Consider the following 21,842-nt stretch of genomic DNA (forward strand, 5'->3'; position numbering starts at 1 on the left):
TATATCTATGTCTTCAAGAGATTTTTTATTTTTTAATGTATTTTTATATAAAAGCAAATGTTACGGCACTTTATATATTTATAATTTTTTTTTCTATCCTGGATAAAAAATATTTATAAAAAAAAATGTATGAAAAATGTGTATTTTTTATAAAAATAATTTTTTGTGTTTTATATTTTTTGGTTTTGTTTGTAATTTTCTGTATTTTTATAAAACAATTCATAGTTTTTCATGTATTTTTTATATTATGTGAATAATTTGTTTTGTTTTTCTGGTATTATTTATACAATCAATTGAAGGCAAACAATTATAAAAACTTGCAAGTGATGTTTTATGTTTTTTTCAATTTCTATTTCTAATTTTTTTTTAATAAATTAATTTTTATGTCTATTACTTGAAATTTTTGTGAAAAATCTTTTCGTTTTTAAAATTATTAGTATGCAGCTCATTTCAAAACAATTATTTAAATTAATTAAGACGTTCAGAAATTATATTGAATAAAAAACCTAAAAAAACATAAGACGATCTTTATTTTTGTTTTGTATAATGTTTACAAAACTATTCACCGGCTCGAGAGACCTGATGGTCTCTCGATAACGTCAATAACAGAGATAGTTCCATTAAGAGTGTTAAAATGTTATGCAAGATTTACTTAACTTATTACTAAGTTGTCTTGTCAGAATAATATGATTGAATATCTCCACTCACTACACTAAACATTAATATTTTAGATAGGCTGTTATAGGAGTCAAACTCACTTACATTTGTTAGGAAATAGAAACAAGGAACAAATTTAACAAGGTAATTTGTACATCTGTTGAGACAACCGCCTGTTTAGATTTTTATTTTGGATGTGACTTGTAGACATAATTTTCATAAAAAAGCTAACCATTCTCAACAAATTTTAAATAAGTCAAGTGAATGTGATCACTGGTGTAACTGAAGAAAAAAAAATGTATTTGTCTGTAGTTAGTGTTTTACTACACAGGTGTATAAATACTACCTGTGTAGTATTTACTAACTCCATCAGATACCACTGACAAGAAATGAAGTTTGTAATTGAAAAGTGGCAAAGATAAAGATTATTTATGTGTTCTCATTATTTGTAGATTTAATTAAAAGCTGTATTGTTAATTTGCATGTCAAACTTATTTTGAAATTTAAATTTAAGTGACGTGAAGAAATGGAAAACAGACTATTACAGCGCATTGAAGGGTTGAAACAAGGTATTAACATCTTGGCAGGACTTAATGATGAAAATGCTGAAGCATGTGCTAAATTAAATTGTACTGTTGGTGATTTGAAGTCAGGAATCAATGAACTTAGAACTGCTCTGGAGAATAAAAAAGTCTTTATAGAAAAAATGAAGGTAAAAGGTTTTTAGGTAAATTTTATTTTTTAAATTATAATTGTTTACATTAACTGAGATTTTTTTCTGTTATTGTTAATAAATTAAAGGAATTTTAATATTAATTGAATAATATAAGAAAATAATTTCCCACTCTTAGTTAAACAGAGGTATTAAATTGGAATGGGAAGTTATAAAATATTTCATAATAAAAAAAAAGATAAATTTTAATTTGATTGAACGGTTTTTTCGGTTAAATATTTGATTAAAAAAATCTAAAATAATATTTTGTTACGTTTCCAAGACAGTGTCACATTTGTTATACTTTTCGATTAATACACCACAATAGAGCTCTATGCAGAATGGAAATAAAAAGTTGCTAGTTTCCTAGACGTTATCATTTTGTTTGTTGAAAAACAACTTTTTTAAATAAAAACACATCACCAGTATTTATATACCTAGTGTCAATGAAAATAATACTTCACATTTAGGTGCATACTAGATAGATGCACCTCATATTAGATTCTCAATTGGTAAAAATTGTTTACAGAGAAAAAAATATAAAAATTCATTCACCTGATGAATCCTGTTAATATTCAGATTGATAGGCTGCATTAATCATAATATCTAGAGCCAGGACTTAAACTTACTGTTTCTTTTGCAACTTCCAAGACATTGGCATAGAGTGTGCATCATGTGGTACAATGATGTATTTGATAAATAAGATAGTATAATTATATATGTAATTACTTATGATTATGCCAGGTAAATGAAGAATAAACTTAAATGCCGCATAAAAGTTTATTACATTTAAGTTTATAAATGCCCCCATAAAAGTAGAATACATAAAATTATCACAATATATTTATTCCTTACACTTATTTTGAACCCTTGGACTTATAATTATTACACTTGTGAACAGTCCAGCTAGTATTAGCCGTAAAACACAATATATATTGTGGATAAATATCTTTTCCTTGATACAGCTTCTGATCGAATGTCATGTATCCATATACAAAAAATATGCATACATTAATGTCAAATGTTTATTTTTCTCAAATATGCAAAAAAATTCTAACTAATAGGGGTGGTTTTAAAACTTTCTATTTCTTATTGTGCTCAATCCATGATCATACGATATCACATGGTTGTAATTTAAAAGCTAATGGGAAAGACAATCTCAACAAAAAAAAATTGTTCTGTTGTCAGTAAAGGAAAAAAAATGGTATTACATAAAGATTTTACTCTGTAGAAACATCTATAACAGTTACATAAAAAATTGCCAATGATTTCAGGAAAGATGTTTTATCGTGTTTTTTCAAAACTCTGTATGAAGTACACTAGATTATACAATAAATCAAAGTACATACTAATTAATGCTTTAGTGACTCATGTGAGTATAGATTAAACTGCAGTAAATATTACATTATATGGATGAGATGCATATTCAGTCTGATATTCAGAATATCTAAAGCACTAGATACAACATAATCCTGCATGTTTGACATTTTAGAAATTGTGGATGCATATTAACAAAATGCAAACTTTACACAGCACTTGAAGTTTGAACTTGATCTTGGATAGTATACAATTTACTAACAAAATTTTGAAAGAACTAAATTTAAGATGAGCAGCAAAACATAGCTGAAGTGTAATATTTGACCACATACTAAATGAATTTCCTTACAATTTCAAGATGAATACCACTGATAAAAGAACTGGAATTAGTAGCTAAAATATTTTCAACAAAGACATTTATTCTGTAGGAAGTAGGTTATTACAAGGAAGTGTTGGCATCATACTTGTATTAATAAAAAATAACAGTCAGCCAATTAAAATTTATAAACATTTCAGTAAAATATTATTTAAGACAAATTGCATGTTACATTTAGTCTTCAAAAACCTTTGGTTTGTAACTTTGTGACATTAATTTAATTATAAAGATAAATATTTTATGAAATTTAAATATTTTAGGTATTTAATAACAGTTGCAGGCCCATGTTGAATATGAAGAAAAAATTATGTTTCATCTCTAATAATATGTAAATAATTTATTCAGTGTAAAACTTGTTCTAAGAATATCTTCATTATGAAAAACTTGGTTTCTGTAGAATAGAAATTTACATTATTTATTTATTGTGTAAAGAATGCATCATGATTATTTTTAAAAAGTGTTACAAAATTTATATTAAAAATTACTGTAATTTATACAAAAATGCATATCATCAAATTGATTGTAACCCTTCTCTTGAGTTATTTACATCCAATAAATTTTTAATTAAAAAGAAAAAATTTCTGTATAAATTTATAATTATAATTAATAACTGATAATTCATTTAATAAAAATCACAATAGTTTTATACAAAAAACAAAACCTTGTGAGATGTAGTCTATCAAAATAATGAAACTTATCTTTTTAATGTTAAATTGATAGCTACATAAGTTTTCATGCAGTACAAAGTAGATTATAAAACAGATTAATTTTTTTAAATACTTACCAAACTGTGGTATTAAGAGTGAATGCATCTTGGAAATAAGCTCTCATAAAATAATATCTAATTGGATAGGAAAGAAACCACCTGTCCTATGACTGAAAGAGGAAAATAAAAATTAATAAAAAATATCTGATCATTATCAGGAATTTTCAATTTACTTTTCATACAGCAGGGAAAATATAAATGTACTAAGTTATGAAGCCACTAACATGAGATGCAGTTTTTATTTCTGAATGTACAACACTAATGTTAGAGTAATTACACACTTTTTAAATTTATTATATATTTTTTAAAGATTCCAGTTTAGTGAAGTACTATATATGATTTTTTATATATTTAATTAACTTTTCTTTCTTTTAGAAATTATCTGATGAATTGGAGTATCTTAATGATTATATGGATCATGTAGAGAATAATTTTCCAGAAGAATTGTCCGAAATTATGCAGAATGCTAATATCGAGAATATTTCTCCAAAGGTATTCATTATTTTAAATATTACTGAATAGGTGTTAATGACAAGCTTGTTGAGAAATTTCAGTAAATTGCTTCATAATAACTGCAATTTGTTTTTTTTTTTTTTTAATAGGATAATGCAGTAAAAGATGATCAGAATTTTGCTGCAGATTAAAATATTCTACTTTGTTGTAACATTCTTATCCCTGTCGTTCTGTTTTTTCTAATAATATAATAGTAATTTATCTATCTATTGAAAACCAGTATGCATATAAATTATATGAGGTAGCTTAGAAAAGTTCCTCTGATATTTTTATTTTACAACAACTTTGTACATTAAAACTTTTTTAAATTGTCTTGGTAGTTACAAAGTTATACTAATACTTATAGAAATTCATTTAACCTACTTTTAAATGCTTCTTTCAGGTGTTTTGTTATGTTGGGAAAAACACTGTTTATATCGTTTTTTTTTAACAATGTAAATAAAGGTACCACCAATTTATTCAGATAATTACATAATTAGAAATTACAAATAAGTTGTATACATGAATATAATGTGAAATACAAATATATAAATTAAATTATAAATGTTAATACAATATTTATGAATATCTTAACAATCATATCATGAGAATATAAATCAAATTACAGTAGTATAGAATGAAAATGATTACATCAATAAAAAATATTACTTAATAATATTATTTAAATCAACCACTTGAAATTGTTAACAGGCTTAATTTATGCAAGTCTTAGACTTCTACCCGCCATGACAAATCATAATTGGATGAGATTGAAAGAATTTGTTTGTGGTAGTGGTAATATATCATTAAAACCAATGTAACTCTGTTTGTTCTTCATTTGATTGTGGCCTTACATCTTGATAAGGATTATATTTTATTATTACTTTCAATATTATTACCGTTTGTATTTTTAATACTATTTTGATAATCAGGATTCTGTTGTTATTGTGAATGAGGTAATACATTAAAATTTATATTAATGTTAAGATTTGTTTTTGGTACATGTGATTTCCTTTGTTGTGAATTGAAGGTTTTCATTGGTTTTTTAGGGGTTATAAAAGAGCTTCCCTTTTCAGATACTGTATATGTGTATGCTTCGATTGAGGAATATTCTCTAGAGATAACTTACGCAATGTATTTTGATAAATACTGTCACCTTGTTGCAACAGATAGTTATGATCATCATAATATTTTAATGATGTAGTTTATTCGTTGAATATTGGGAATATTGTTTATTATAATTGTAAAATTGTTTGAGGGATACTCTAGGTTGTGGTTTCTCAGTAACAAAATATTTTTCAATGTTTGACCATTGTTGTCTCATGTGGATTTGTTGATGCCCAGAATAGCATGAATCATGTTCCTTTAATTTTACTTTGATTATTTTTTTCTGCATTACATTGCCAACGTATGATATGTATGATTGAACTCTCCCAAATTTTTTGTGACTGATTCAAGATAAACAATAAGTATTAATTTCAAACTTATTACTTTCTAATTTAGAATCATTAATTTTGTTCATACGGATGAGTGTATTGTGTTTCTTAGCACAAATCTTACATTGATTTTTTTGAAAAACATTGATGATTAATGGAATGGCCTTTCCGCAGACAATTAGAACAATTATTATTTCCCAAAAAGGACTTAGTCTTATTGACTTATTGATCGTCATTGGATAGGTTTAAAAATTCCTTAAATTGATATAAGTAATGATTTGAATTACAGAATGAACATAAATTTTGCATAATAACTGACATTATGTCCTTTATATTGTTTATTAATATTTAAATTAAAGCATTTGGTTAAAGGTTTGGGTATATTTTTATAGAATTGTTCTTTGGTTTTGTTTTCTGTATTTATTTGCTTGTTTGAAGTGAACGAATTAATATTTTCTAAAAGTTGTCTGGAATTAAGAAACTCGATAAAATCCTTAAAGGTGGGAAACCTTTCATTTGATAATTTCTCATTTCATAGTCTAAAGTGTTATAATCCAACTTAGATGTTAGAAATTGAAATTTGACTACTAAAAATTCATATATATTAAAAAAAAAATGAAGTTGCATCGCTTCAAGCAAATTTATATGTGAAGATGTTTTGTTAATAAAATTAGACAATCTACAGGTTTTCTTTTTATGGAATCTGACCTTATGATACAATTAACATTATGAGATGCAATTAAATATTTCTCAAATCGTGATTCTAACAATTCTAGAGCTATAATATAATTTTCGTTAGTTGTTGGCAGAATTTTAATGATAGCTAAGGCTTCATCCTCAAAGAAGAATATAGATTGTGTAATTTTTATATATTAGTTAAATCATCTCTATTATTTATTAAATCAATAAATATATTAAAATAGTGCTGCTATTCTAACATATCGCCTTCAAATACAGGTACTTGTGTTTAATTGGTACAATTGAACTAACTTCTTGATTAGATTTTTTGGCTATTTATAAAATTTTATAATTTGGATTCTATAGAACACAAATCTTCAATTTGCATACGATCCAATGCTTCCAATTCTAGTTATATTGGCCGTTACTAAACCTGTTTAATTAATTGCTTCTTTTCCATAATAATAACTTAAATTAATGTGAAATAAATTAAATGATATTACAATAATGATGAAACAGTATAAATTAAATGTAATAATAAAGAAATATGTTATGTAAATAATGTTGAAATCTAGATGCTGTTAATCCCTTTATACAGTAGATTGTTGAACATGAAGATTCTCGAATGATGTTTCTTCAATTTGTAGATTTATCTGTTGTTCAGGTAGATTAAAATGATGAATTCTTCAAAAATGTAGATTATATATATATATCTGTGGTTGGAGCACCAAAAAAGTATGTTGAATAACTGCCACCGTAGTGAAGTACTTCTATTAGGTTGAATTATTCATGTAGTTGATTATGTGCTGGTACAATTTTTTAAATAAAAAGCTTGAATTAATTATGAATAGAAATTGTATTATAGTTTTTGTTTATGTTATTGAGTTATAAAACGACAATGTGAGTTCAAGCGATGGAACAAGACTGCCTGATTCTAATGTGTAGCTGGTTTGTATAGTATAGATGGCGCTTAGTGAACCATCTGGAGCTGAGTGAATTGTCAGGAGCTGTGTCTCAACACTCATTCTCTTGAATATCACTTTGTTTACACACTTAATATTTTCATAATTTGTTATGGTAGACAGATAGCAACCAAATATTATCATCAATACTAATGTGACCTATGTAAAAATGTTTGTCACTCTTAAATTTCTGTTTTTTCCAAGAAGTCTTTTGACAAAAAAATTTTTTAAGCAACAGATGTTGCATGTTATTCAATGTCAGAGATTTTGATTTGCAATGATTTCAGCACGGCACACAAGTATTGGTATTATTAGAGAAGACAAGGATACTGCCAACTTATTAAGCAATAATTTCTCTGTCTTGATCACTATTTCATATGGAATCTTCTGATTTCAGGAAAAATCTGAAACTGCCTTATATATAAAGATATATATTAACTGAAATGACAAAAAAAAAAAAAAATTTAACTGCTGGTTATATTTAATTTCTTTTAGAATAAGTAATTTTTTTTGAACATTACTGTTCACTAAAAATTATTTTCTCTAAAAGATTATTTATTTTTGTTTACTAAGAAAGTGAACGAACATTTTAGTTTGTTTTGAATAGAATTCTAAATGCAATTAATCAATTTTATACATAATGTTATAAACTATTTTCTTAATAAAAATTTTGCATCCTGAGGAATTTTTATCACTAAAGATTATACCATAAGTAGACTGCATTATCTGGATTTGAATTTATAGATTCTTCAAAATTTAAACTTTACATTTAAAATTGTTTTTTTTTTTTAATTCATTAAGGTAACTAATTTGTGAACAAAATAATTAACTGTTTTATTCATATGATATTGTGTGTTGTGGTTTTTTCGTTGCTTTGTTGCATATAATTTTGTGAATAATCAATTCTAAATACATGTAACTAGTTACATTGATTTAATGGAAATTAGGTATCTCATTAGGAAATTAACATTGAAATTTCCTAACAAACAATTTTCATCATTAGCAACATTTCTAAAACAACTAAAAGATTAAATTGTGCCTATTAAAGTGTTCAATTAATATGAGATGCTTCTCATTCTTTACTTCTGCTCTGACAAATTTATTTATGCTATTAACTATAAGACACTAAAAAAAAAAAAAAACTATAGTAGCAGGTACTTAACACTAAAAATAAACATTTTGATTATTAGAATGTAATAAAAAATATATTTTTTATAACCTTTTTGTATTTTAACCCTTGATGGTGCTGGATGCAAAAACTCATTAATACATCTTGGAAAATCAGTTGGTGGGTTCATTTATCATATTTTGAAACTTCTCTATTGTTTAAAATTTAATGCTTTTTTTATCAATGTTAATTATTATTAGAGATAGTTTTTTAGCTTCTGATCTTAACTTATGTATTTATTGTATTGATTTTAATTTTACATCCAAGCATAACTGACCGGTACAACAGTATCCTCATGATCATTTTAAATTATAAACTTTTGTAATTACAAACAACTAAATTGAAGGGATAAAATTAGTATTAATTAGAAGCATAGGTGCACAGCCCCAAAATCTTTTATGAATATAAAAAGATATGCAAGAATTATATGATTCTTTGTTTAGATAGGTAATGAGTGATAAAAGGAAAAATTCAAAATCTTACTATAAACACATTACTACAGCCAAAATTAGCAAGGTATTACAGAGATCGAAGAATTGCACAGTGTCTCCAGAATTTGTTTAAATGTGGAAGGCTGGGAATGATAAACTTCAAGAATTGTACAATTCTTTGCATTGACAAAACCATTTAATAGATTGTCTTTTGTCTCTGCTGTTACTCTACAACTCTTGCCTGCTAAAAACAGATTACTCTAAGTAGCAAATTTGGAAAAATATGATGTTTCTTTGTCATTTATATACTTAGATTAATGGAAAATGAAATTTTAATAATGAAAGTAAGAATGTCTCCGAGGTTTACCCTTGTTCTTTTTTTATGCAAAAAGTATACCATGAATTTCAAAAGGGATAAATAATTTTTGGCATTTTACAAACATAAAGACATTTTTTTTTCTTATTATAAATCAAACTCTTAAATGATTAATTCAGGGTATAATAATCCCTCATAGGATTTACATATAAGATCTTGGAAAAGAAACCCAGAAATCACTTCAGTTAGATACTGTAGAGTGTATGGTCACTTATAAACTGGTTTGGTCTTGGTGGAGAAGTCTGTAAGAGAAAAATAATAAGACACAACCCTTTTAAAAGGGATGCAGACTTGAAGAATGATTGGAAGTGTTTATATGCATGTAATTGATATAAAAATGTAATCAGTTAGGAAGAGACCTTATGTCAGGACCTGCTGTAGTCTACAACTTGAAACCTATATGAATTTTTACAAATTCATAGTATGAATACTCTTGAAATCCTGGTTATTTTTCTGCATGTAGGAGATATTATAGTGAAAGAGTTGTAGAAATCCATTCAGACTTTTTTAATTTAGTATTCTTAGCCAATTTTTCTGCTTTCCATCAGTGATGCAGTCCAACAAAAAGAATTGATGATGAACTAAGCAAAAAAATTGTAGTTGTGCTACTGGATTGAAAGTAATTATACACACTTTTTTCTGTTCAAATCCTTGAGTGCTTAGCATTTTGTATGAATTTTCCAAAAAAACAGAACACTATTCATTAATTGGAAAATAGTCTAATACGGTAATTAAAAGATTTGTTCATGTTTTGTTTGGTGAGATTTCAATGAAATTGAAATGTTCTTTTTGTCCTCTTCCTAAAATTCTGGGAATATTTAAAAATTTGGAGTGTGACTACTTCCAACATATAACTGTATTTTGTACAGTTATGCAAATGTTTAGTTTTGGATTTGTCTTGAAATAGTCAGTACATCCAGGGTTAAAGAGCACAAATATTTTTTTAGTATACAAGTATATACTTGTATTTCATTAATAATTTCTGCATTATTAAACAGCTGTGTGTCATATTATACAAAAAGTGGATTTAAAATCGTGCTTTTGAGAATGGAAATCTAAACATACAAAACCATGATAGACTGAAATATTGTTGCAGGTACAATTAAGGAATGAAAGCAACATTCAACTAACATCGTTTTCCCTTAAACAAAGTCTTGATGTAAAAAGCAGTCGTGAAGTTTTATTGCATCATGTATCTGTTCAAGAATTCAATAAAATTCATAAGTAAGTAATGCTGTAAGTCTGTAATATTTCTGATTTTAATTACAGTTACAGTAATTTGTTAGTTATATATTGGCAAACAGTAGTGATAATATATCATTTCCCCTCAAGATCAATAAAAGCCAAACACTAACGAATTTCAGAGATACAAGATACAGTTGGAAGTATTATTGTAAAAACATTGATCATTTGGTCGTCTCATGCACAAAAAAACTCATGTGACACCTCCCCTGGGAACATTTGTCTCAGTATGTTCTCGCACCTTCCCAATTCAGTGCTACACCGCCTATTATATATTTCTAATGGTTTATTCTCCATACAAATCTTCTCACCTGTCTGGTCAGAAGCCATTGTCTTATCAGTATTTAAACCTGGTAAAGACAAATGCCTTGTCTTAGAGACAAGAGATAGAGTGGTAGCTTGAGGGACATGCCGTCCCTCAAGCTACCACTCTATCTCTTTGACAAGCTTTTTACGCAAATTGATGGAAAGAAAGGTGAACTGCAGGCTTAGGTGGTGCTTGAGAGACATTGTCTTTTATCTCCAGAGTAGTGTGGTTTCTGCCAAGGACAATCTTCCATTGACCATTTAGTGTCGCTGGAAGCTATTCAGAATGCTTTCTTACTCTGCCAGTGCCTTGTTGCTATCTTCTTTTATGTCATGAAGGTGTACAACACAGCATGGTGATGTGGTATAAACACCCTTAAAGAAAGGGGAGTCAATGGCAATGTGCTTGCTTTTATTAGGGGTTTCTTTAATGAACTAACTTTCTGTGTTCGTGTTGGAGATTCATTTTCAGTTAATTTCAACTTTGAGAAGGAGTGCCTCAAAGAAGTGTATTAAATGCCACCTTGTTTGCTATATCCATCAACAGCACTAGTAAATGTGTGCAGCCACCTGTTTCATGTTCTTTATTTGTTGATTTTACTATATATATATCTATATATTATATATATATATATATATATATATATATATATGAATGTACAGTCACAGCAGAGAGACTACTACAGAACATTGTGTCTCACACGGAAGTTTGGTTCAGAGTTATTGGCTTCATCTTTTCACCTGAGAAAACAAAATGTATAGTCTTTTCTCGCTTGTGGGTCACTTTTATATCGCAAGTGTTTCTCAACAGAAAGCTTAATTGCTATCTATCCTAAGTTTTTAGGTTTATTTTTTGATAGTCTTTACATGGGTCAAACACATCAAACAATTAAAAACGAAATTTTGCAAACTTCTAGATATGTAATGAGGAGTCCTTACCAACACCAACTGGGGAGCTGATTGTTCATGCATTTTGGGTTTTTAATATTCCTTAGTTTGTTCCAGTTTAGAATATGGTTGTGCAGCCTACTCTTCAGTGCAGTATGATGTGCTAAAGATGTTAGATCGTCATACTTTACATTGCTGTACATTATACTTTTCTTTGTCTTGCTACAGGTGCTTTTTGATCAAGCTCTGTCACTAGCATATTTGTTGAGTGCAGTGAACCAACACTTTGGGGTAGACGAGACCAACTTCAAGCATCTTGTTTTGCCCATTAGATGCAACCGAATCATCCGATTGCATTTTACAACTGAATCACCTGACTTTTAATGCAGCCCTTTCGAATCCTAATTTACAAAGGTATGAGAACCATCTGTGTTATACTGCGCCTGTAGATGTTCATACCTGATGTTTACTGCACCATCTAAATTTTTACACCTATTTTTTCAACTTATCCATATCCTCGGTGAGAATAAACCCCATAAATTTTACTTTTGACCTTTCTATATATAATCAAAAAATCAACACCTATCATCTTTCAGTAAATTTCTTTTTTACCAATTTCTCTCCAAGTCAAACCTGGACACAGTAATATACACAGATGGATTGAAACAGAATGATACCATTGGATGCGCATTTGTTGTTAATGGTAGAACCTACATGTTTGGTCTACTTAGTAATACAAGTGTTGTTACTGCTGAACTGTATGCAATCAATAAGGCTTTGAATATCATAAATCCTAAATACCGCTGTATCCTTATTTGCAGCTGTGTAGTGTTCTTCAAGCTTTAGAAGATATGTATTCTACACATCTTATGGTCACCGAAATCTACAATGCTATCCCTGAGAGTTTATGTATAGTATTGCAAGTGAGTTTCTGCTGGATCCATGTGAGAATTTAAGGTAATGATTGTGCAGATTCCGCTGCTAAAGCCATGTGTAGCAGCCATGTTAACAGCCTTTCACTACGTGTGTGACTACATCTGACTTTATTAATTGTGTAAAAACACACTCTTCGAGTAAAGTGGGCAAGGTGACTGAACTGCTACAGTTGATAACAAACTTTGACGTTAGAGATACTGTTGCCATGGGACTCCATGCAGAAAAGTTCACTGAGGGGAAGTGGTCCTCTTCAGATTGTAGTTAGGACATATGAGCGCTACCCACAGATATCTGATGTCTACAGAAAATGCACCACTATGCATACGATGCGACTGCCACTTGACTGCACCACATTCTTGTGGACTGCATATATTTTGCAACCTTACATCGCAAATGTAGTGGGATGTAGTAGGAATTAGTGAGGTTCGGTGGGAAGAGGAAGGCGACTTTTGGTCAGGTGATTTTAGATTAATTAACTCAGCTTCAAATAATGGGCAGGCAGGAGTAGGTTTCATAATGAACAAGAAGATAGGGAAGAGAGTAGGGTATTTCAAAACGCATAGCGATAGAATCATTGTAATAAGGATAAAATCAAAACCTAAACTAACAAAGATTGTTAACGTCTATATGCCTACAAGCGCCCATGATGATGATGAGGTAGAGTGTGTATATGAAGAGACTGATGAAGCAATTAAACACGTAAAAGGAGATGAAAATTTAATAATAGTTGGAGATTGGAATGCAAGCATTGGAAAAGGCAAGGAAGGAAATATAGTGGGTGAATACGGGCTGGGCAAAAGGAATGAAAGAGGGGACCGACTTATAGAGTTTTGCACGAAGTATAATTTAGTAATTGCCAACACCCAATTTAAAAATCATAATAGAAGAATATACACTCGGAAAAAGCCAGGCGATACTGCAAGGTATCAATGATAGATTATATCATGGTTAAGCAAAGATTTAGAAATCAACTCTTTGACTGCAAAACTTACCCTGGAGCAGACATTGATAGCGACCATAATTTGGTGATAATGAAATGTAGATTGGGGTTTAAAAACCTGAAGAAAAGGTGTCAGATGAATCGGTGGAATTTAGAGAAGCTTGAGGAAGAGTAGGTAAAGAAGATTTTTGAGGACATCGCAAGAGGTCTGAGTAAAAAAGATAAGGTAGAAAATGTCAGGAAAATATTTTTGAAAGTATATGTTTGGAGTTTCGCTTTATATGGAAGTGAAACTTGGACGATCGGAGTATCTGAGAAGAGAAGATTAGAAGCTTTTGAAATGTGCTATAGGAGAATGTTAAAAATCAGATGGGTGGATAAAGTGACAAATGAAGAAGTATTGCAACAAATAGATGAAGAAAGAAGCATTTGGAAAAATATAGTTAAAAGAAGAGACAGACTTATAGGCCACTTACTAAGACATCCTGGAATAGTCGCTTTAATATTGGAAGGACAGGTAGAAGGAAAAAATTGTAGGCAGGCCACGTTTGGAATATGTAAAACAAATTGTTAGGGATGTAGGGATACTGAAATGAAATGACTAGCACTAGATAGGGAATCTTGGAGAGCTGCATCAAACCAGTCAAATGACTGAAGACAAAAAAAAAACATTGCAAATTTAAATTACCAAAGTACATTCGTGATATCTTCGGTAATAATAAAAATGTATTAGACCAGGTGTTTTTTCTTCGATGGGTCAGTGTTTTAAAGAGAATTTAATATTCTTTTTATATTATTTTTGGTATGTTATGTTTTCTTATAATTTGTTTGCTTTTTTTTTATGTAAGTTCTTTAGTGTTTCTGTTATTCGAGAAGGAGATCTTTACACTCCTCTCAGACTGTTAAATTTTATTTATGTTCAGTTATATATATTTTATGTTTATTTAAAATAAACATTTTTATGTTTATGACTGATATTAGTTTTAAGTAAATATTTTAGCTGAGATATTAGTTGTGAGTTTTTTGTTTAATTTTTAGTGTAGTTTTGTTTTTTTCTTATAATCTTATTCCAGGTAATGATAACATGAAAGCGTTTTTCGCCCCTTAAAAAAAAAAAAAAAAAAATAAAAAACTACCTATTCAAATGCTGTAAATAATTATTTTTTAGTAAAACAAGTTACATATCATTTTCACGTCTCAGTTTTCTAAATTACTTTTAGTAAAATTACTATGTTGCAAGTTACCTATGTATATAAACAAGTTTTTCATCCCTCTTAGGGCAGTTTTGATTTCTTATTATATTTTTGGCATACTTAAAAAAACTCTTCTGTGTATTTTTATTAAATAAATAAAACTGCACAAAACTAAAAAAACTCTTCTTATCTTTCATAGCATATATATTAAAACTTCATCACAGTCACTTGTATTTTACTTTCTTTTCTTAGTCACTCAGTGCTCAACCATATTTTTAGAATAGAAATGTAATAACTCTTGAAAATTTGTCTTTTTATATCTTATTGGTTCTAATTACCCCTCATATAAAATTTCCAGTACTTTGATAAAATCTTTATGCCATTACAGTACACTACTAATTTCCAATTTGTTTTTCCCTTCTTATTATTTTGTAACCAAAATACCTTAAAACTATTCATTATTTCTAATCCTTCTTGTACTTGCAGACAGGTTCTTCCATTCCAATCATTCCTTGTCATTGCTAGTGTACTTTTCTCTGTATTTACTTACATATTTCATTTTCTATTTTACAAAGTAGGAAAGTGATTTTGGACTTTGTCCTTCTTTTCTCCCAAAGTATATTACAAGTGAATAAATATGCTCTTGTTTCCTTTCTTTAAATTTTTCTTCATCTCCATCCATAAAATAGATAAATAGCAAAGTGAGAGTATTAGTCTATTTCCCTCTCCTCCACCATAAAACTTTCAATTTCTAAGGTCTCCTATTCAGCTTTCATAATCTTTTTATTCTTCTTTAATTGTCTCTATAATTCTTTGGGAACATCCCTTTCCTTTGTTCTCAGAAACCTTTTTGGGGAGGTTAGTGTAGACTTTCTTATTACCCAAAAAGGTTGCAATTGCTTGTTGCATAGCAATAATCAAATAAACTGGGTAGACCTTCTCCAGAATCTTGTCTTTCAGAATCTTATCTTAAGAATAAGAAAGTGGTGTTCCACTTTCTTATTCTTTTATTCTTTCTGTACTAGTTCAAACATTTTTATTGTATTTAGTTTCAGCATTAATACTCCATAGTTACCACAGTTTTCCTTATCACCTGTTTTGTAGATTGGGACACCTTAAGTAAACCTGTTAGTTATTCTCTGGTTTGAATGTAATCCAATAGTAACGTAAACTCATAAGAAATAGATACTTGTGTTCATAAATATACATCCATAAACACCTCATTCGTCATAATTTAGTAATGAGAATAAATTAATACGCAAGAAGATATTGTCTCAGAATATTACATTTTTTAATCATTTAATGAATATTTTCATCAGAAATCCAGTTAGTAGTAATGTGTAAATTACTCAGTAATTTCGAAGTAGATTGAATTTCTTTAAGCATTCTGACTGTTGTACCTATAAAACTCATTTTTAATTTTATTAGATTGCCGGGATCATCTTTTGAAATTTGTTATTTTATTCTCTTCATTGCAGCTTACACTCAGTTAATAGTAAGAACGATTCTCACTTTATACCCATATTGATAACTAATAGTTTTGTATGAATCTTGTCAAATTTGTTAATATGTTACATACATTTCTAATTTTATTGTGAACTATAATTTGAAGATTTTATTGTTTGTATTTACAGTTTTATGAGATTTCTAACATATGCTAGTTTAATGTATATTAAGCTAAAAGAACTGTTAGTAGGTGCAGCAGACTCTGTTGGGTCACTAGTAATTTTTTCATGACAATGCCTACACAGTCTACATATACGAGTAATAAACAAAGTTTTTGTATGAGTAATCTTTCCTCCATTTAAAAAATGTACAATCTTTTACAAAATAAATAAACATGTTTCCTATGGATTAACGACAGCTGTTAGCAGTATTGTTAACAACTTACCTTGACTATGAAAAGATATGCTTTATATATTTTTTTTTGATTATGAAGTTAATATTTTTATTTGTTTAGATACATGCGAGGTCGTCTTACTGCAGAAAGTTTCAATGCGTTTATTGATATTTTAAATTCAGTTATTCAAAAAAAGTATAGTATTTTAAAACAGCCAAAAAATAAACTGAAGCATAATGAACAGGAGTTATATGTTAAATGGAAACGATTAGAAAAAAGTGCAGCATTTCCTCCAGGTTAGTTGTTTGTGCAACTATTGATTAACACTGCAGTACTCATTTTTCTTTTATTACATTCAGTCTTTATCATTATCAGCTTGTTATCATTAGCTTAATAGATTATAAAGTGTTCAAATTTTGACATATTATTTCTTAACATGTAACTGGATAAATCAGTTCTGAAGCGTAACTAATTAAAATATTCGGATCCAATTCTATTTGATGTAATTAATGCCAATTTGAGTTAGAAATACCTACAAATATCTGATACTGGGTTTGTGTGCAGGTTTAATTCAGTTTTTTAATAAAATAAAGTTTTAAACATTGTTATTTTGTTAAAGGTGATTTCATTTGTGATAGTTGAATTTATTTTCATTTGGATAACATTTTAACAAAATCAAAAGTGTAGTAAGAAGTTAACATCAAATTGTAATGTTTTCAAAGATTACATTGATATTTCTTATGTAGTTTGTTAAATAGTAGAATATAACTCCAGTGATTATTACTATTATTATGTAAATAGGTTTCGTGTTATTGTTCGATATAGAATTTTTTGTTACCAAAATTATGGGGACATTGTTTTCTATTTACAGTTTTAATGGCCATCAGTTTAAAATAAATTTACACCATGCCTAAAATTACTTCTTTTTTGGGTTTTCCACAAATTTCATAGAATCATTCTGGGTCATTTGTTAAACAATTTTTCAGGGAAAATGAAATCACAAATTTCTCACCTCTTAATCTGTGCCATCAATAGTCTCACAGTATAGTCTCATTTTTTAATTACTGGAAAAGTCTGTGGAAAATTTCTGTTAGCCATAACCCAAAAACAAAGTGTTACCAGATTTATGTTACAATGAACATGTTTCTTAATTTTTACTTACAGAACATTTATTTTACAAATTTTTATTATCATATTTTTTAAATGTATTGTTTATATTCCCTAGTGTTTCAACAATTACGTATCATTCATTTAGGGACATGAAATTTATATCCAGTCAACAGGGATGAAGTCATTAAAATGATTATCTAATTAAAGGTTTTTTATTTTTAATCTAAATTATACAAATAATTATTTTTTTATTATTATGACATTTGCTGCAACTAATTGACTGTAACAAAGTTTTTAGGTATCACTTCATCTCCCTTATCTTCTGCTTTTATGTAATGATTTTTTTTTAATAAACTTTTGGCTATTTTTCCATTATCAGAATAATCCATTCATTTTCAAGCAGGTGCAGTCATTTAAATGCACTTTCCCTAATTCTGTATTGGTTTTTCTTTACATATTCAGTTTAGAATGATTGTTATTATGGATTATTATTACTTAGTCCTTTTAAAATGATCTTTAATCATTTCAGCATTGCATTTTTTCAATGTTACTAAATTTCTAACTGAACATTATCGTTAACAGCTTTCAAAATGTTAGTATTTATTTTCAATAATGAACTTCTTAGTTTTTAATTATCCCAGTTTGTAACTAGAAACTGGTGGAAAGTAAGCAACAGTCACAGATATCATGTATTTATGTAAGAAGGGTGGGGTGGAAATAAATAAGTAATAAAACTATGTTTAACTTACAAACATCAAATTTAATTAACAATATTATGCAAATTTTGTAGTTTTTCTTGCTTTTCTGTTAAGTTGTATTCTGTCTCAAATGATTTCATTCCTTTAAAAAAATATTGAGACTTTCCATTTGCTAGATGTTTAAGCTTATCAGTTCCAACCATGTTTGTGACTACCATGACAGTGATCTATTTTTTGTTTCCTCAAAACACTTTTCATTTTTAAACATTAGCACTTTACCTATTTTTAAAATTTCAACCATTAAATAAAACTAAATGAGAAGCTATTTTAAACAAAAATAATCATCCAGATAATTCTTAGGCTATCTCCAATTTGTTGGAATGGTAAACAGTATGGCTATTTTCATGTTATTTTTTCCATAGCCTCAATTCTTCAAACGTTTTGTAATTAATTAATTAATTCAAACTTTATAAGGTAATTAATGTTTTTCTAGTTTAATATTGAAATGCGCAAATATGCATAAAGAAATTGTAATATTCTACCTTCACTTTTGTACTGTAAAGGGTTCCAACTTGCTATAAAAAATGTCAGATTAACTAAACATTTTTGAGATGATACTTTGTTAATAGACTGTATAAATTATTGTTATTCACAAATTACACAGGTCAAAAAGAAAAAAATAAATTGGAACTGAGATAGGTGAATTAAAGTATTATTTTAATTAAAGTAGGTGAATTATAATGTATTTTTTATGCTGAATGTTTTTTTTTTGTTTTTTTTAATGAAATCAGTTTTTCATCACCCTCAGATTTTTAGTTATGATCCTTTAAAATATTGATGATCTTCCTAAATGATAGAATACAAAAATTTTAATAACTTTGGTAAAAATAATTTTGTTTCCTAACATGCGATACATGATTTTAATCGGTTTTTGATGCTAAAAACAAATATGAATTCAGAATCTTTTTCACCCACCATTTTTGAAAAATGTTTAAATTTTAATTAAAGGATTGTTTTCATTTTTCAATGTATAGTTAGAGCATTTTAAGTTCTTATATTGTATTTTGTTAGCTCATTTTTTATTGTTTAACTTTGTTAATGTAATTTGTAAGCTATAAATAAACAATACTAGACAAAGAATTAAATCATATCATAGTCACATATTATGACATCATAACTAATACTGAAGAGTGAGCCTTCATGGACAACATTAATCATGTCTGTGCAGGTCAAAACATGTAGCTGAAAATACAGCTGTGTTGTTTGTATTAAGGAATGAATTAATTTTGTTCATTCTTATTGTTGTCTTAAGTTTGTTAACAGTACAGTGTCATAATGCCTTGAAATTGTTTAAATGTGAATGTATGTTTCAAAAGCAGCGATGAAAAACCAGACAGTACTGAAGAAGACAACAGTGATTTTGATCTTAAATTATCTACCAATAAGCCACATCCTACATAACCAGGTGAACTAAATGATTTGTTAGGGATATAAGTTTATCAAAAAATCAAGCTGAACTGCATGATTGGAATTTACTTCTAAAAATACAAAAATTTTGGGCTTTTGTAGCTGACAAAAAGAACTTTTTCAGTACTTTACTGATGAAAATAATTCGGTTTATTGCACAAATATTGATGAGCTGATGTTGCACTTAGGACAGGTTCATAAACCTGAGGACTGGCACCTTTTCATAGCTTCATCCAAGCATAGTTTAAAAGTGTTTCTACCACACAACAGTAACAAATATCCTTCGATACCAATTGCTTATGGTATTAATTTGAAAGAGACATATGATGTGATGAAAGATGTTCTTGAAAAAATAAATTATAAAAAACATAGCTGGAAATATGTGGTGATTTGAAAGTTATAGCTATTTTATTACGCATGCAATTAGGCTATTCTAAGTACATGTGTTTTCTTTGTGAATGGGACAGCTGAGCTAGGGCTAAGCATTATGTTACGAAAGAGTGGAAGAAACTAGATAACTTAACTCCAAATGGGAAAAATATTATTAATGAGCCTTTAGTTGAACCCAAAAAAAATTTACAGATCTGTAATGTATACAAAAAAGAAATTCAAGAAATGGTATCACACTTAGAGAAACATCAAAAAAAAATTTTTCTATCAGTATAATTACAATTTTTTTGTTTTTTGTTTGATGATATCACCACATAATCTTGAAGCTTGTGCGTGGGATATGGAATGTAGCGAATGAAAAATGACACACCTGACTGAAATTTGAACCCAGGACCTCTGAATGAAAGGGTGAGATGCTACCACTTGCACCACGGAGGCCAGCAATTAAATTCTTTTTTCCTTTTGTGTTCAGTGAAGTCTTCTCTTTTTATCATCCAGCAGCAGTCGCTGGATGATAAAAAGATTTATCCCATCTGCCTTGATAATGTTGTTTCATCTGCTATATATCTTGATGGAACCTGTCTCCTTGTTCATCACTGATGTCGCCCTAGATTAAAGGGAAAAAGTCCAAATGATAATGTAAAAAATTAATTTTCAATGACATTGTGTAGTCTAAATTTTTGTAGTTCACTAAGAGTTCGTTTATAAGCTGATCATGGTTTTTATCTTTTTTGTTTCCAAGAAAACCAGTAACAACATTTTCGAATGGCTTTCATGCTGCTCTTTCTTTAGGATTCAGTTTGTTGTCAAATATATTTACACAAATTAATTTTCTTATTTGTGGCCCAATAAATATTCCCTCTTTTAATTTGGCTTCACTATTATGAAAAAAAAGCTAAATATTTAAAGCCATCTCCATCTTTATCTAATGTTTTTACAAAATTCTTCATCAGGCTTAGTTTTATATGTAGAGGTAAAATAATACGATCTGCTTCAGCAAGGGGAATATTGACATTTTCCTGCGGTAAATTGATTTCTTTTTGGCCAGTCTTTAACTGCATAGTATTTATCTGTTGCCCGACTCCCACAAATACTTATATTTTGTAAAGCCAAATTATTTTGTACAGCAAGAATGAAACCCTATCACTTTCAGGTCAGCAGTGATTCACCATGAGTGTTCGTCATACTTAATAGCTTTTAATTTTTGACCTATTTTCAGATGTTTCTTTGATTCCTACAGCATGTGCTACCAATACAGAAGAAAACTTATTCAAGTTATGCAACAACACTGCCTTTAAGCTTCTTTTTGATGAGTATATAAATTAACACCAATCATGAATAACATATTCAACATCCAGTTCAGACATTAGCCCCGTAACATCATGGCAGGAACAAATTAAAACCATATCTTTTAAAGTATTTCAGTAAATTTTTGTTTCAATTTTTATATACTAAAATTTT

General features: G+C 28.4%; 1 protein-coding gene across 2 annotated transcripts in view; it reads left to right on the plus strand.

Annotated features, from left to right (window-relative positions):
* The window catches only part of LOC142321897 (uncharacterized), a 30,254-nt gene that overhangs the window by 5,544 nt on the left and 2,868 nt on the right, over positions 1-21,842 (plus strand). For both annotated transcript variants that reach the window (XM_075360400.1, XM_075360399.1), the window contains 4 exons: positions 1,172-1,369; positions 4,204-4,320; positions 10,468-10,595; positions 16,837-17,012. In XM_075360400.1, coding sequence (XP_075216515.1) covers positions 1,184-1,369; positions 4,204-4,320; positions 10,468-10,595; positions 16,837-17,012 — 607 coding nt within the window. In that variant the 5' untranslated portion in view covers positions 1,172-1,183. The remainder of the gene's footprint in view (positions 1-1,171; positions 1,370-4,203; positions 4,321-10,467; positions 10,596-16,836; positions 17,013-21,842) is intronic.

This window comes from Lycorma delicatula, chromosome 3, assembly GCF_047948215.1.
Source record: "Lycorma delicatula isolate Av1 chromosome 3, ASM4794821v1, whole genome shotgun sequence".
Classification (NCBI taxonomy): Eukaryota; Metazoa; Arthropoda; class Insecta; order Hemiptera; family Fulgoridae; genus Lycorma; species Lycorma delicatula.